General features: G+C 33.9%; 1 protein-coding gene across 1 annotated transcript in view; it reads left to right on the plus strand.

Annotated features, from left to right (window-relative positions):
- LOC149787640 (protein fuzzy homolog) overlaps positions 1-19,734 on the plus strand; it is a 210,418-nt gene that overhangs the window by 110,766 nt on the left and 79,918 nt on the right. Inside the window, exon 4 of the mRNA XM_089973821.1 lies at positions 5,774-5,884. Within this exon, the coding sequence (XP_089829947.1) occupies positions 5,774-5,884 (111 nt within the window). The remainder of the gene's footprint in view (positions 1-5,773; positions 5,885-19,734) is intronic.

Consider the following 19,734-nt stretch of genomic DNA (forward strand, 5'->3'; position numbering starts at 1 on the left):
AGTTTGGAGTTGGACTTAACTTATAAATGAGACTAAAGATAGTGCAATTAATGGAAATTCTTTCCAGAAATGGCTCCATTACCAAATTTCATAAGTTGCCTTCCTGTTGATATAATGCTGAAATATAATGATTAGAAAGGGTCACAGTACTTAAAAAATAATTGATTTTCCTTGATATTTTTGTAACATAAATATTTTTTGCCATGGATGGTCTGCAGTGAATGAAATAACCGTCACACATGATGTCAGAAAATTGAAAGGCAAACCTCATATTCCCTAATATTAAAAACACATGTAATCATCACTCAGCTTTGCTTCATTAGAGCTCTTCAGACTCTTCTCCATTTGTCAAAAGCCAAGCCAAGAAAAAAATTACTTTATTGCGTCTTTAAAAATCATTAGCTTGTTTTACTGACTCATGACAACTTACCAAATGATTTTCACAAGTTCCCAATGTTCAAATTCTTAGTCAAATACGACATCTGTACACAAGGTTAAAGAAATATGAAAGAATTAACTTGGAGAAGAAATGCTTGGGTTTTCTTCATAAAACTTCAATGGCATACCAATTTGAGCTGAATGTGTTAAATTCATGCTGTCCAAATACAACGGTGCTAACAGGAAACAATGCTGTTCACAATTTAGAATTGTAGCAAAATTTTGTAAATAATTTCATCAGTAAGCAAAATGATCTTGTATCCTTCCAATTCGTAGTAATGAAAACATTTATTCATAAACACTTTACCACTCAGACTGACTTTGTTTTGTGGAACCTTTAAATAGAATGATTGGTACAAAAACATGAAAACATTAACATAAGGGAAGTAACTCTTCTTGCACTTTCCCTGCTTAGATTTATAGTTTTTCAACTGACACAATGAATTATTACCAAGAAGATACATTCAAAGTTTATGTAGATATTAGTTTGACATTTAGTTTACAAAATCAACTTCTCTAATACTTCATTCTAATTCCAGCAAAACAGTTGCACAAAATGTCAAAATGTGTCAAATCTCTGGGAAAGGGCTAACTAACTGGAACTTACCTGAGCTAGGCAAAGATTATCAGTGAACAGAAGTCCATATCTGGACCTTTATGTTGAACATAATAATCAAATTCATAATGTCCACAAACCCTTTAGGGGTTTATGTTGACAAGAATCTAGACTGGTATAAACATTTTGTTCCGTAGTGAGTTTAAGAATTTACTTTTACAGATGACACAAAGCCACTCAGTTTTTGAAACCTATTTTACAGTCCATTCATTTTTCTTATTTTCAACTGCAAAATTTGGGGAAGTTTATTAAACTGATACATGTATTAAAATGATCCACAAACTTCAAAAAAAGGCAAGTAAGAATTATCCTAAATTTACCATTTGATACACCATCCAAAATTCTATTCTCAGAATTGAAATGCCTCAAATCTGAGTACAGATAAGACTAACACAAGTCTGTATTATTGTTCAAAGTAAAGGATGAACTTTTTCTACAATATTTGCATGGTGTATTTGATTTTAAGTTAGACTTTTAAAAAAACTTGTTTGCTTACTCTGGTACTCTTCTGTGGTACAAACTACCCAGAACAATTAGATCAGATATATATATATATATATATATATATATATATATATATATATATATATATATATAGATATATATATAAAGGTGTTCAAAACAAAATCATATGACTATTATCTTAAAAGACATTTTTCTTTATAAATATTGAAATGCACAGACTCTAAATTATTCTGTATATCATAAACACTTTGTACGTTTTATGCTTAATGCATTTAAGCATGCTTCATTATTATTATTATTATTATTATTATTATTATTATTTACTTTTATTTTTTTATTATTTTTTTTTAAATGAGGGGGAATTACAATAGTTTGTTCATTCTGAAGGCCTGTTTGAAGAATATTATTTTGTAATCGAGTTTATTTCTCATCAAATAAAGTATTTATTATCATTTGTGCCTAAGAAGTGGAAAAAAGAAGTGCAAAATATTAACTATTCATTTTTTGTATGTGTATTGACAGGGCTCAAAATTAACACTAATCCTCTATTCTGCAGCCATGATTTTGTTGACAGATCACTAAAACCCAGACATAACTAATCCATTGAAGAGTGAAAACTGCACAGTTGCTATCATATCAGTTAAGAAGTGGGTGTGAGTTTTAATTTACCTTATAATAATAATAGTAGTAATAATAATAATAATAATAATAATAAAGACTTTATTTGGAGAAGTTAACTCAATTAATTACAGAACTAATCTACCTTGAGTCCTTCTAAGTGTTATGTGCAATAAATACAGTATATACAACATGATGTGAAGAATCTGGCTTGACACCAAATAATTAAGTGATTTCAGGACTCACGGTACTAATTCAGTTCCCATAGTAAACCTATGCAAACACCATGATATTAAAAATTCAATAACTTAAATTTTTTTAGTGCTCATGATCAAACCTATATTTATCAGTATAAATGAAACCTCGATGTTAACTTCTGTGTAGAGGAAAGGATATGAGCCGCATCATTTTCTGGACCATCATGTGTTTGAAACATGTGTTTTCAATTCCACACCAAAGAGTCAGGTGCTAATTTTAGTAATGAGTGTTCCAAACAATGTCTCTATTTTTTTTTCACTTACAACTAGGATAAGCTCTCAAAAGGTTCTTTTTCCTACAACATAACTTACATTATTAACCAATCCTGGTCAGCCAAACCCATATATACTCTATTTTCCAGGCTGGTTCCCATTTTTCCATACCATTAGTACCATGTGTCCTATAAAAATCAAAGTATCAAGCCTGGAACATATGCACAGGCACGTGTGAACACATAAACATATGGAAAATATAAAATATCATCCTGCATTGAAAAATTCAACTGTGAAAATGATACAAAATGACAGAAAAGCTGTCAATATTTATTGTACTAGAACTGTTCAATTTGTCTAAAGATTTCATCCATCTTAGACATTGATTATGAAAAGAAGAAATGCTGGGAGCCTGCCTTATGTCACTGGGAATGTTGTTCCATACTAGTGGACCAGTATATTGAAAACATTTTTTAAACAATTCCTTCTTTGGATTTTTGGTATAATGTAATTTTTTCTTCTTGTGGACCTTAAATTTGGAGTACCATCAGCATCTCTTAGGTGAAAGATATTGCTTAGATAGACAGGAATTGCTTTTCTGGATACTTTATACATCAATTTGGCCTTTCTAAGAAATATTCTTTCATGTATCGTTAAAATCTTTATATTATTCATTGCATCCTGGAAATTGTCTATACACTGATCTAGAATTAAATGTCAGGCCCTCTTTTAGAGTCTTAAAAGTGATATGTTTGAGTTAGAGGTATTACCCCAAATTACATTACAATAGTCCAGATATGGCTAAATATAACTTTTATAAAATATGACACTGTACTGAAGAGGAATGTACATTTTGATTTTCCTCAGTATCCAAAGATAAGAATTAAGCTTTTTTGAAACATTTAATGTGAGTAGACTAAGTAAGAGTGTTATCTATGAATAAACCAAGAGTTTTTTCATTAGAGGTCATATTAAGGCTCTCAAATAGAACCTGGAGTATATTGCTATCTAGAGTTGCTCGTTTTTGTTGCATTGTATCTAGTAGGATTTTCGTTTTTTGTTTTCCTTGCACCATACTTGAAGTCTGTTGAGAGCATCTTGTAAGTTATTTTCAAGTACTGTTTTGGTTTTACCCATCTCAGACAGTGTAGTATGATCTGCATAAAGGTCAGTGGAAGAAACTGAAGTTCCAATCTTAAGAGGTAAGTCATTATTAATAGAATGAATAACAGAGGTCCCATGATAGAGCCCTGTGGTACTCCATAATAAATATTTTTACTTTGAGAAAGTTGACCATTTAAAGATGCTTTTTGCACTCTATTGGTTTAGTAAGAATTAAACCAGTTTAGGGAGTTTTCACTGCATTGATAGATTTTTAGTTTTTCAAGCAAAATATCATGGTCTACAAGATCAAAAACTTTATGAGAATCATCCATAATAGTGCCTACCATTTCTCCTTGATCTAATGCTTTCAGCCATTTATCAATCAAAGATACAAGTGCAGTTTCACAGAAGTGATTCTGTCAAAAGCCAGACTGATTATCATGAATAAGATTATAAGTGTTCAAATAGTTGAGGAAAGAATCATGTACATGCTTTTCTAGTAATTTGGAGAGACCAGGAAGGATAGAGATGGGTCTTTAGTTATTTGCACCATTTTTTGTTCCTGCTTTATCCAGTGGTGTAACCTTGGAAGTTTTCCATGTTTGTGGAAATTTATTAGACTTAATACTTTCATTGCAAATGAAAGCTATACTCTCTACAATTGCAGGTGCAGCTACCTTTAGTAGCCTTGGTTCAATCATATCATGACCTACAGATTTACAATCATCCATTTTTTAAAACATATTTCAACACATATTCTGGATTCATTTCAGGAATTTCAGACTTTTTATTGTTTGGTAGTTTTTTAGCAAAAAAATGTTTGAGTTCCAGATGATCAGATGAAGTTCTGGTTTCTTTAAGTTTTTCAGCAATTTGAAAGAAAAAGTAATTAAAAATATTTGAGATGTTAGTTGGATTATCTATATAAATACCCTCATGATTGAGGGATAAAATTTCATTTTAGTTTTATTCTTACATTTCCCTGCACCAAATTCTGTAAACACTTTCCATATAGCTTCTGGGTTATTTTGGTTTTCAGCCAGCACTTTTTTGTAATGAGCTTGTTTGGCTTGATGTATCATTTTATTAACTTTATTCCTCCAGACTCTATATTCAGCTTGATTTCCTACTGATTTTAGTTGGTCTATTTGTTTTATTACTTCTAAACATTTTGGGAGATCCAGCCTGGCTGATGGTCTTTCTTCAACCTGTCTGTTTTTAAACTGGCATGTTTATTCACTATACTGATGAACAGATCTGTCCAAGCATTTAAAACATCATCAATATCTTCAAAGATTTGGACTGTATTCCATGAAATCTGTTTCAGATATTCCAGGAATTTAACAGTATCAAAGTTTTGAAAAGATCTTTAAGTAATGGATTTATGGATATTATTTTTTTATTATTTGCCATTAACTTTACCTGTTAGAAAATTGCAAAGTGGTCACTTATACCAATCTTTGGAACCATTACTTCCAAAATATTTTCTTTTGTATTGGTATGAACATGATCTATTAGTGTTTTAGAGGTAGATGTTACTCTGGTGGGTTCATTTACTAGTTGCTCCATATCTAACGAAGCAATAAAATCCATCCAATTCATTTTTATTTGATCATTGAGAAGGTCTCTATTTATATCACCTAGGATGTAAAATTCTTTCTCTTCATTTGACTGACCTTGAATTATTAATTTATCTGTTTATTATGTTGACTACCTACCAACATACTGTACTTGACAAGATATAATAAGTACAAGGTAACAGTGGCTGTCCTTGAACCACATCGTGTTCCATAGCCCAGAGGCACAACTATTATAGGACAGGTCACAGCTTTCTGTGCCCTTCAGATGTACATGCCCGTAAGAGCAAAAACGTCTATAATTTAAATGATGATGATTTCTGTGCCCAGCCACAAATGTGGAATGGCATATAGGGTTACCCATGTCCATTCACCCATTAATGTTGGGTTCATTTCTGTGCTTGGGTCACCATACTGGGGCAAGTGTGTGGAAAAAGTATATATTTCAAAATGCCTATAGTTTTATTCGTTTTTTTCTTCTTCAGGTTTGCTCTCAGTTGATTGACAAGATATTGGATCAGGCTGACCTTTTGACCATTGGTGACCTGACTAATGCAGTAGATATTATAGCTGCACCTGAGAATTCTGTTCTTCAGGTAAGTTCTTGACTGTTTGCTTAAAAGCTTACGTAGACAGATCCTTATCTGTCAGCTAATGATGCAGCTGCAGGTTTTGGTCTACACCTGTTGCAGGTACGGACGCCTTGCAAAGAAATAAATCCCTGTTATATAAGTAGTACATTACCTACCGTGTTCGGCAAAACTTGTGTTATCTTGTACTGGTTGTAGTCATTGTTTAATTTGTAAAATCTCAGTGACAGAAAATTTAGATATGGATAACGTTAATCATTCTCATCATCCACAAACACTTGTTATATGCCTGCCTAAAGACAAAGCATAAAATGTTATGACAGCTGTCTGTCTGTCTCTTACCTATTTTGTTTCTGCGCAATAACATTTGTTGTACACCAGCCAGCTAGATTTAACAAATACAGTGGGTGGGTTGTATTTGGATTATTAAAAAGGTCAAGGTCATTGTACCTGAATTCTACACAATAACTTGAGTTCTTCATCACAGACTTGGACTAAACTCTGTGGATGGCTTGTACATGGGCTGAAGAAGAAGCCTTTTGAAAATGCTTCCTTGTCTCATTGTCTCTGTATTCATCAGACATGCAGACCTCTGGTTATGACTGGCGAAAAGAATGCCACTACAGAAAAGCTCAGCGTATTTTGCATGCCCATGATGTAGGGTATGGGGCTGGAGGTGTTGGTGGGGTTGATTGGCGGATTGTACCTTCTTACAAGGTGTCCTCTTTATTTGGTTATCATTCTAGAGGGTGATCGCCCTCGATGTTGTTGCCCGGATCAAGTAAATATTAATTTAAAGTGTGAAACTTATAGATGGAATAAATAGAGATCTCAGCAGATATATAGAACAGAATGACATGAGCCCCCATACATGAAATACAACAGTTTAATCAGTTACATAAACAACTGTGACAATACATTACATCAGGAAAATACACTAATCTTTTGAAATAAATCAGTCACCGAGTTTCAAACACAAATATACAAATATAAATAGCCGATGTGTTTTAAACAATAGAATTGGGTCATCATAGAATCAAGTGAACAATCGAAGTCATTGCCTTGTACAACTTCATAACCTGATTATTTCTGGTTCACTCAAGCTTCACTGTGGCTGTTCTTCTTGGTCCTTTCGCTTTTTTCTTCTCCAAACTCTCTATTGTCTCACCTCTTTTGGCCCTCAAACTTTGCATGGGTAGATGGATAGATACATAGATACTTGGATAAGTAGGTACATGGATATGTCAGTGGAGTTATTTTCCGTTCAAAATAAACAGAGAAGCAACCTAAATCTTATGTCAGATATCCTACTGGGAATAGATCATTACTCCCCTCTCGTTAAGTTAGATATCGTCCTATTGGAATTCAAACAGATACCAAAGGCTATCCAGTCAAGCCAAACATGGCAGACCATAAACAAACCTAGTTTCATAAGATTAATATACTTCCTAATGGCTATTTCATCACTGACTCACATTAACATCACATGAGACGTAACAGTTCCGTTCTCGTCTCAGTTGCACAAATGAATAAATGAAATTCATTACATGGCTTAACTACATTATTTTCAGCGAATACACACATTCAGGTCTTCAGCATACATGAAATCTCACTTGATGGCTTAACAACATTAATTCCAGTCAATACACACTCAAGTCTTTATCATACATGAAATCATCTAAGATTGGAGAATTCACACGGATTCTAGTAACTCATATCAACTAAATAATGCATGAAATTCTTAGAATACCTAATTCCTATAACAATCAAGACAACAAATTCAAACAATTCGTCAAACTTATATAAAGAAGATCATTGTACAAATTCAGATAGATGAACTCACAGTTATACTCATATCAAGAAAATTGAGCTATAGATTTAAACAAATAAAATCATGCAAATATAAGCAAATAAATTCAAGCAAGTCATTATATTGGTATCAACGAATTACATGAGATTCATGCAGATACCTTTTGCTTTCAAGCTTTGCTTGCTTCTACCACCAGAATTGTGTCCATCGACTTCCAGACAGCCGGTACCTTGGATAAATGTTACACGAGAGAATTTCTTCTAAATTTAATCTCAGCATCTCCTATATTTTTTCCTCTTGCAGGAAAACATAGACTGACTTAATTTTGCGATGGGGCATATTAAAACCAAGAATTTTTATGTGGGAAACATGCCCCTTATTTAGCGTAACCAATCAGGATTAAGTATATCTACTGCCTTTTATGACTAGGCATCAAAATTGCAGTCAGCCTGACTTCTAGATTTCCAAATAACTGATTCTGGACAATCTCAACTCTGACATTTTCAATACAAAGATCAAAGTTAACCTTTTTCTTCCAGTCTGTCTGACTGTTTAATAAGTGAAGGCTTAATTAAAAATCACTTCCTCTCATGACACAGACATTAAAAATCATTGCAGTATAACAATTTGACATGCACCTGTCCCCATAAATCTAATTAATTGTACTGTTGCCTAAATTAATGTGCTCATTATAGATTGGCAGAAATTTGCACCCTTACATAGGATTAAGTGACATTGTTGCAAAGTCATTTTCTATTCAGGGTTGATATTTTCATTTAAATCATATACTAGTTCTATCAACGCTGTTGTATGAATTTCTGTTTTAAATACGACTGTGACTCTGACACTTCAGCAGAAAGATAAAAGTTAAAATGGGAAAATTAGTGCAAAATATTGTGAAAAATTTTGATGTTGGATGCGAACATTCATGTAAGCAATTTTTATCAAGTCAGTAGGTTTGGAAGATAAATCCTGCATGGACAGATTGTAATATGCAAGAGGGCATGCAAGATTCACGATGATTACACCAATAGATAAGCTGATTGCATTTATTGACAATTTTTGCGAATTGAGATGGCATTATTGCCCTTTTTTGTCTTAGAACAAGATTTGTTTCATAATTTGAAATTCAGTAAATTTCCATCTCCAAAGATGAATTTGACGACATAAAATTTTGAGTCATTGTATATTTTGGTTCTTTGCTTACTTTCATGTCATGAATATAATTTACCTAAGATAATTTTGTCCATCTCAAACTATTATATTGCTTCATTTGTGTGGGTTGCAATGGCAAGGGTGTACAATCAAAGTAAGATTCAAATTACCATTATTAATAACCTTAATATCAGAGGAATTCCAAATGCTATTTAAGCAGACTATTTTTTTTTATATTCTGTCTTCTCAGATGAAATATTTGCAGATCAGAGAATCTTTTAATGACTAAAAACTTTGATCATAATTAAAGTAAACCAGGTTTAGATACAGTTTCAAGAAAGGTAAATAATGTCTGTTGGATGATGTTGATCTGAATAGATCATGCATTTTGCTTCTTCAAGGCACATTAAAAAATGTTAAAAATTGTTTGAATAACCATTTTCAGATATTAAGCCAGGTCTTTAGTTTATACAACTTTAAAGTCTGAAACCACAAATTAACTCAAAACTTTAAGATCAGTTATCTCCAAAGCTGTTGTTGTTGTTGTTGTTGTTGTTGTTTGGGTTTTACACCATTTTTCAGTACATGATAGGCTGTACTATCAGCCAGTATAACTGGTGGAGGAAGAACCCAACCCATGAGAAATTACTGGCTGTCTCTTTCACTGTCCACATTGGCCAAGCCCAAGACTAGAGCACATGCAGACACAAGTAAGATGGCAACAATCGGTAACGGCAAGAGCTTTAGACCACTTGGCCACCAGAGACAGTTGTTCTTGATAATTTGCTCTGATTTGTTTTAATTAAATATAATAGAACTTCCTTAAACCAGACTGTTGGGACAAAAAATATATGCCCTCATTATAGAGGTGGCTAGTATAAACAGGTGTGATTAGAATTAGAATAGCCTTATTGTGACTACAGTATGTAGTCAATTTGTAGAGAAAAATGGATTACAGAGGGGCTGGTTTAGAGAAGCTTGATTTTAGTTTTTGCAATTTTACAAGATTTCACTAAGGTGAAACAATGATATACAGTAATCAAACTTTTGGTTGTAGTCCAAGTCATTTACTTGAGAAGTTATCAAACTTAGTTACTCCAACAATTGATCAAGTGCACGGCCTAATCTCAAGAATACAATTTCTCTTTAAAAAGCTGCAGAGTACTATATTTCTCCTCTGGTAAGTGTTAGGGGACTCTACTACATTGCGGGGGGTGGGGGTGTGTGTGCTTTTCCCCATAACTATTAATTTGTTGAATACTTTTCTCATGATGAATCCACAAGGCCTTGATTGTAAATATTCAGAAAAAGTGGGTTGGGTACATATCATCAAAAGGGGCTTTCTTAAATAAAGAATTGCTCAAAAATTATAAGCTGAAGAATCAATTCATGATCAGTCAAGGACTTATTATGGGTTAAATATGGTACAATTTTACTATGAGAACAATTTAGTACAGCTCATTAAAAAAACTTGTAGCAGATCGATATGGCCAGTGATCTACGGCACTCACCTTTACAGATCACTCACACATCTCACCTCTGTCTACTTGAGTTCGAGTCTCTGTTTAACCAGTGTATGTATATGAGAAAGCTTGCCAGTAGCTTCCTTTGGGTCAGTTGTTCTTCTTGGATTATTCTTCCACCAGATATACTGGCCTCAATGTTTAGCCAATCATGTAGTGAAAATTGGTTTTAAACAACAACAAAAAAGCAAGCCAAAACTTGTACGCCTAGCAGACAATCATATCATTCCAACATTTATGATGGTCCTGAACATGCCACATGTTCAAAACTAAAGTAAATGCTGGTTGTAATGTTTCCTTGGAAAACAAAGAAATTGCAGCTTTGTAATTGAAAAACATTACTGTTTAGACTAAGTTTTCATATACACGACACCCTCACTATAAGGCCCTTCACTATAACACAGTTCTTGTTATACCAGTCATGGGTCCCATGACCGTATTCATTAATAGAACCAGATGTATCACATACTTCATTGTAAGGCAGACATTTTTTTTGCTATAAGTCCTCTATGATTCATTTTTACATTGTTGCTCATGCCCATGTCTGGCCAGCCACAAGAGATGTGCATTACTCGACCCAGAATCTCCACAGTGCTGCTAACTGCTGCCAAACAGCATCATCCTGGTCTTTTTTCCCTGCATAGATCGCATTCAGAGTGCATCTCCATGATTGAACTCTATTATTATGTACAGTACTGCATGTGCTAAGTCTGTATAATGTTTAAAAAAAATATTTTCACATGATTCCTTTAAAAATATTATCAACAGTTACTTTATTTATAAACTGTATGTTTTCATTTGCAGTTAAATATATAAAAATTAGCTGTGTTTTTGTTAAACATTGTTGAAGTTTTTAATTATTTATTTGCCTATGTGCGCACATCCCCATACTAATATCTTGATTATTATGCTTCACTATACATATTTTCACTATACGTCATACTTTTGATTAAGCGTGTTATACCTATACCAGTTAAAACAATGCAATTCACATTGCTCTGTACACATGCATGAGAAGTTGTTCAATGATACATTGTACCAAAGGTTAGTCTAACTCTCTTGTACTAAGAGGATCAACTAGTGATTATTATTCTACAGTTTCCTCCACGTCTCAACATATCAGAGTGCCTAGGATAAGTTATGAGAACTTATTGTTAAAGAAAATAGGCAATTTTAGATCTGTTATATTATAGTGGTTATGAAAGGACCAAGTAATTCTCTCATGATAAGCCCATGTTGACAAGAAGCCCATCACCCCATTGTATTAAATTTTTGGAAATCTTTTCTTAAAATAATCTTCATCCAGTGATAAGCCCCTCCCCCTCACTTTTCATACTATTAACAGGCAGGCCCTGGGTCTTATCATAGGAGAAATAAAGCTGCACTGTAAAAATGTACAGTAACAGGAAGAAAAGAGTCTTTAAAGAGGATACATATGGTGATAGAGGACGTGACACTTTAATACAGGAAGACGCATAACTGTGCAGCTGCAATAGCAATTAAAGAGGATAATACCCTTCACTCTGAGGAACATAATTTTCTTGTGAAAGGACAAAATCAATAATGCTCCATGTTTGTGAGTGAAAGCCCTCACAAGTGTAACTTTCCCTCTCCCTGGAGACAGTTCTTATTTTTCTTTTCGTGCATGTAAGAGAGGTTGCCCAAGCAAGAATGTCATGTGAGAGAAAAGAATTCCACATGAATGCACTCTGAACTTCATGACATTGTTAACAACTGAAATTTCTGGTAATTTCAATTTTAAAATTCAGGTTTTAATACAACTCTTGAGCCATAATTGTTTGGTGGTCTACACTTTATGCTCACTTCATACTTGGAATGCTTATTATAAAATAAAAACAATTAATTATGTGACATACTCACTTGATATATGGATCTTGGTTTTGAGGGCCAATGTAATGGAAATTTTATTTGCTTATATTTCCTTATTACTTTCATGGACTGAGTCAGTACTTGGGATGTCACATTATGATGCTAATTCAATTTTCTCACATACTTGCTCACAATTTTCAAGTTGGTCCCAATCCATCAAGGTTTACAGCAATGCTTCAGCAAGTAGACCCAGGTTTTCATGTGTACTATATTTGTATGACTACATTGACACCGATAATGTACTATATTTGTATGACTACATCCACACTGATAATGTACTATATTTGTATGACTACATTGACACCGATAATGTACTGTATTTGTATGACTACATTGACACCAATAATGTACTATATTTGTATGACTACATCCACACTGATAATGTACTATATTTGTATGACTACATTGACACCGATAATGTACTATATTTGTATGACTACATTGACACCGATAATGTACTATATTTGTATGACTACATTGACACCGATAATGTACTATATTTGTATGACTACATCCACACTGATAATGTACTATATTTGTATGACTACATTGACACCGATAATGTACTATATTTGTATGACTACATTGACACCGATAATGTACTATATTTGTATGACTACATCCACACTGATAATGTACTATATTTGTATGACTACATTGACACCGATAATGTACTATATTTGTATGACTACATTGACACCGATAATGTACTATATTTGTATGACTACATTGACACCGATAATGTACTGTATTTGTATGACTACATCCACACTGATAATGTACTATATTGGTATGACTGCATACACACTGATAATGTACAATATTGGCATGACTACATCCACACTGATAATGTCCTATATTGGTATAACTACATCCACACCGATAATGTACTACATTGGTATGACTACATCCACACTGATAATGTCCTATATTGGTATGACTACATCCACACTGATAATGTCCTATATTGGTATAACTACATCCACACTGATAATGTCCTATATTGGTATGACTACATCCACACTGATAATGTCCTATATTGGTATAACTACATCCACTCTGATAATGTACTATATTGGTATGACTACATCCACACTGATAATGTCCTATATTGGTATGACTACATTGACACCGATAATGTACTATATTTGTATGACTACATTGACACCGATAATGTACTATATTTGTATGACTACATCCACACTGATAATGTACTATATTTGTATGACTACATTGACACCGATAATGTACTATATTTGTATGACTACATTGACACCGATAATGTACTATATTTGTATGACTACATCCACACTGATAAGGTACTATATTTGTATGACTACATTGACACCGATAATGTACTATATTTGTATGACTACATTGACACCGATAATGTACTATATTTGTATGACTACATCCACACTGATAATGTACTATATTTGTATGACTACATTGACACCGATAATGTACTATATTTGTATGACTACATTGACACCGATAATGTACTATATTTGTATGACTACATTGACACCGATAATATACTGTATTTGTATGACTACATTGACACCGATAATGTACTGTATTTGTATGACTACATTGACACCGATAATGTACTGTATTTGTATGACTACATCCACACTGATAATGTACTATATTGGTATGACTGCATACACACTGATAATGTACAATATTGGCATGACTACATCCACACTGATAATGTCCTATATTGGTATAACTACATCCACACCGATAATGTACTACATTGGTATGACTACATCCACACTGATAATGTACTATATTTGTATGACTACATCCACACTGATAATGTCCTATATTGGTATAACTACATCCACACTGATAATGTCCTATATTGGTATGACTACATCCACACTGATAATGTCCTATATTGGTATAACTACATCCACTCTGATAATGTACTATATTGGTATGACTACATCCACACTGATAATGTCCTATATTGGTATGACTACATCCACACTGATAATGTACTACATTGGTATGACTACATCCACACTGATAATGTACTATATTGGTAAGACTACATTCATACTGATAATGTCCTATATTGGTATGACTACATCCACACTGATAATGTACTACATTGGTACGAATACATCGACACTGATAATGTACTATATTGGTAAGACTACATTCATACTGATAATGTCCTATATTGGTATGACTACATCCACACTGATAATGTACTACATTGGTATGACTACATCCACACTGATAATGTACTACATTGGTACGAATACATTGACACTGATAATGTACTATATTGGTAAGATTACATTCATACTGATAATGTCCTATATTGGTATGACTACATTCATACTGATATCCACTGTATAATACTCTCATACAAGTCAGATCAAAGTGCAGATAGCATAGACCCTGATCTGCTGGAGCCTAATGCATTGACAGATAAGAACCTGTGTTGTTTTTTTAACTGATTATTCCTAACAAACTGCTTAGATTCAGATGTGCCAGTGCATTATGCGATGGCAGATCTGGGTCTGTGTAGTTTGCAGTTGAATCCAACTTCTATGAAAGTACATATGGCACCACCAGTTTTTGAATGCTAGCAGTTTTTACACAGCAATCAACAGTAGATAATGCATCACATTTCTTTGTGTGGGGTATGGAAATCCATCCAAAGGGTCACAATTTGTGGGAAGGAGTTCAGGAATTTAGTCTGGACCTTGGGAGGGATTTTCCTATCTCACATCATTGCATATGATAGATTCTGTTAATCTCTCATTTCTGTAAGAGTATTCCACAAAAGTGTTCTTGATTTCATGAAATTAAAATCAGTTTGTCTTTGTTTCCAAAGTTGATCTTGATGCATGGACACATGAATGGCAAAGTTGATCTTTATGCATGGATACATGAATGGCAGAGTTGATCTTGATGCATGGACACATGAATGGCAAAGTTGATCTTGATGCATGGATACATGAATGGCAAAGTTGATCTTGATGCATGGATACATGAATGGCAGGAAATAAATATGAGTTTGCTGGACATTTTCACAATTAAAATTTTCTGCCAGAAGGTTCCATCCTTTATAGATTCTATAAAACTTAGTTATCTTTCATTAAAACATTGCTGATAGGAGCCCTAAAAGTGTGCAATGTTCCAAGTGGGTCCACCTAATAATAAGGTAAATAGAGTATAATAATATTGGGGTATGTCGTATACAGGACCACAGAAAATATTAAATTCATTTGAAATGCCATTGCTAGGACCTGTTTAGCGAAGTCGTTGAAGTACAGTAGGGGGCGCTCACCAGTTATTATGTACTTTTGAGAGAGTGACGTATGTAAGGTGAAGTTGTTTGCATTTAAAACATGCACAGTGGAGAGAATTTTGGCATACCTATATGCTACATTAATGTAATGTGGATGAAATTTCTTTGGATATTGTACTTTTGGCAATTGTACATGATCTAAGCACACTGCTAACTAAAATGACTGCTCCCTTGTGCTAAAAAATCAGCCTAAATTAGTCTAAAGTACACTATCCGTAGCAGCTATTAAAATAGGGAAAATGAATTATGCCAGACTAGGCAATACCAGCTTCTGAAAGTGCAATGAATGAATTACCAAATATATAAAATGTAAAAAAAGTTATTGGCTCTTTTTTTATACAATTTACCTCTGAAGTTCAAGAAGTGAAAATGACCAAGTGGAACTAGCACTTTTTTGAAAGGTGCACATCTTGAGTCAAGCCAAGCTGTATTCTCTACAACCCATATTAAACCCATCAATCATGCACCAAAATAAAGGGGATTAAAGATTCTTTGAACTATACCTAAGATATATAAGGTCTTTTTTAAATAGCCAGTATAACCAGCGAGGAAAGCTGGGAAAATTCTTTCTCTTTAAAATTCTAACCGTATGCAAAATATGAAACTGTAGAGCACCACCATAGTAATCTCAGTCTTTCTGTCCTATTCATCCATCTGGTTGTCCATCCATCTGTGTTTTCCATGACATGATTTACAGGGGTTATGTCCCCTAATTGCCCATCATTCTAACTTTGGTTTTTAGCATAACGTTACTTGCGAAAGTTGAATTTCAGTTGGATTATAATCAGTTTTGGCATACAGCTTTATATTGAAGATATCTTAAATGAGTTCAATATGCAGCATTCAATGACTTAATTTACATGAGTTATGCCCCCTGATTGTCTGTTATCCTAACTTTTGTTTGACTGCAGCATAACTTTACAAGTGCTTATTGGATTTCAACCATTCAACCAGATTTGGTTTGCACCTTTATATTAACAAACCTCACTGTGGGCTTAGGAATGCAAAATTAGCCCACTATGCCCTCCTGTATGTTATAAAGGTAACTAACCTTAAGAGGGGCCCCGAGTGGCCAAGTGGTCTAAAGCGCTCACCTTTCCAGATCACTGCCATCTCACCTCTGTCTGCGTGGGTTCGAGTCCAAGGCTCGGCTAACGTGGGTACGTGGGAAAGCCTGCCAGTAGCTTCTCGTGGGTCAGTGGTTCTTCCCTGGGTTTTTCAGGGTTCTTCCTCCACCTGTTATACTGGCCGCCATGTATAGCCTGTCTTGTGCTGAAAAATGGCATTAAACCCTAGAACAACAACAACTAACCTTAAGTACATGACTAATTAAAAGTGTGTGGTTTATTTGTTTTTTTAAATATGTCTTTCTAATTTATAGATTTTACCTTTTTTCCCTTTAATTTTGGGGTTATTTTTTTTATGATGCCTAAACTTAGTATTATATAGCCATGATTGTGCTGATGAGCCATTAAACCCCTATACATGCTATTTATGACTGCCAGTACATGATGAGAACATGTGACTTGTATATCCACTAGATCTTCCTCCACGTATTTTTTTAAAAAGTCTTTTCTACAATATTTAAATTTGTATACCCTTGTACATAGTTTTATCCAGTCTTCAGGCGGTAAATATTTGTACTTAACAAAGGACACCAAGGGAGACCTGATTGTAATTTAATTGGGTTATCTTTTATAACATAATAACTTCATTCTTCTTCTTCTTTTTCTTCTTGTATTATTATTATTATTATTAGCATTAGTAGTTGTAGTAGTACTAGTACTACTAGTAGTAGTATTAGTATATTGTTGACACCTTGAATGAGTTTGGTCTCCAGTGTTCCAGAACATTATTTACAAGAGTTATGTCTCCTAGTTGCCTGCCCTCCATGCTTTGGTTTCTGCAGTTTAACTTTACCAAACTTTATTTAATGTCAACCAAATTTAATAAGTGGCTTTATACTGATGAGAACTTTAATAAGTTTGAGTCTCAGCTGCCCAGGAAACCATTTACATGAGTTATGTCCACTAATTGCATGTCCTAATAATTTTAGTATATACAGCATAACTGGACCAAAGTTGTTGGCTTTCAAACAAATTTGGAATTGAGCTATATATTGATGTAAAATTGAGTGGATTCAGTTTCCAGTATTCCAGGACATTTATAAAAGTTATGTCCCCTGATCTCTCATTCTTCTGAGTTTTTTTTTTTTTCAGCATTTCTTTACCAAAGTTTGTTAGATTTCAACCAGATTTGTGATGAGTCTGATTTCCAGCATTTCCACATTTTGATTTAGAAGAGTTATAGCCCCTGATTGCCATGCCCTGATTTATGTAGCAACACTTCACTCAGGATTGTTTCTATTTCAACCAAATATATCTTGCATCATCATATTGATGAGACCTTGAATGACAAAAATTTCTGGCATAATATGTCATCATTTTAAAGAGCTATCTTTCCATGATAGCTCATTCACCAAACGTTAGTTTCTTTACACAGTTTCCTCAAATTAAGTCCCTGCTAAGCAAATTGTAGTTGAGTGGGACCCTTTGCAATGCACCCTTTGTTAATAGCTCTAATTATTGGCTATCATCAGAAAAGAACTGAAATCTAATGTAATTAAATAGCACCAAATAAGCCCTATACATTTGATCCATGACAATACCAAGGTTCTATGATGGACTGTGGTACACTGTAAATTGGATCCCTGATCATACCCAGGTTATATGATGGACTGTGGTACACTGTAAATTTGATCCATGACCATACCCAGGTTATATGATGGACTGTGGTACACTGTAAATTGGATCCCTGATCGTAACAGGTTATATGATGGACTGTGGTACACTGTAAACTTGATCCATGACCATGCCCAGGTTATATGATGGACTGTGGTACACTGTAAATTGGATCCCTGATCGTAACCAGGTTATATGATGGACTGTGGTACACTGTAAACTTGATTCATGACCATGCCCAGATTATATGATGGACTGTGGTACACTGTAAACTTGATCCATGACCATGCCTAGGTTATATGATGGACTGTGGTACACTGTAAATTTGATCCATGACCATGCCCCATTTATATGATGGACTGTGGTACACTGTAAATTTGATCCATGACCATGCCCAGGTTATATGATGGACTGTGGTACACTGTAAACTTGATCCATGACCATACCCAGGTTATATGATGGACTGTGGTACACTGTAAATTTGATCTATGACCATGCCCAGATTATATGATGGGCTGTGGTACACTGTAAATTTGATCTATGACTATATCTGGGTCACATGATGGTACACAGAGGGGTTTTAAATTTGATCCATGACCATGCATCAGTTAAATTATGATACACAGAGGGGTTTTAAATTAGAAATAATTGTTTAGTTTTTACAAATGCAAAGCAAATTTATGTTGCAAAAAGTCAATCCATTTAACCATTTTAAAATTGTACTGCATTTCCTTGTTGAATTTATTCATCATGTGGATAAATGAATGGTCCCATATGGGCAAATTTATAAGCTTGGCATTTTGTTGGATGTTGTCATTAGGCATAATGATCATAGAAATGTTTAATAATTGTATTGGATATGTACTCAAGGTTAGCTGTGTTGAATATTAAATAAATCAATATACATCTTTAATACCAAAATGTATGCATCCCTTGGATGATATATACTGTATATATTCACTTATAAGTCAAGTCAAACTACAAGCAACCAAGATCTTGATCTGCCATAGCATAATGCACCTTCAGATCAGGGTCTATGCTGTTTATTCTACTGATTACTTCTAACATTATGTGATGACAGTTTTGGGTCTGTGCAGTTTGCATTTGGACTCATCTTATAAGCAAGTATATATGGTAGGTAGCTTTTGAATGCTAATATACACAGATTTGTAATTTAGTCAATACAAGGGCCATTATATGGAGTGTTAGGCAAAAGAAATGCAGCATGATTCAGTTTCTAATGTTCAGCTCCAATAAATGCCCAGGAGACCAATTGTTATGGAAATCAGGCCTGCCTTAATTTACGACTTATAGTTCTTCAAATCACAGCTTTCTCAAGAAAGGGCAGGGATTATACGATCATAGGCATGTATGTGTGTATGTGTGCATTTCTCTTATATCATTCA

Source organism: Sinohyriopsis cumingii, chromosome 11 (genome assembly GCF_028554795.1).
Source record: "Sinohyriopsis cumingii isolate HCF-2022 chromosome 11, ASM2855479v2, whole genome shotgun sequence".
NCBI classification, from domain to species: Eukaryota; Metazoa; Mollusca; class Bivalvia; order Unionida; family Unionidae; genus Sinohyriopsis; species Sinohyriopsis cumingii.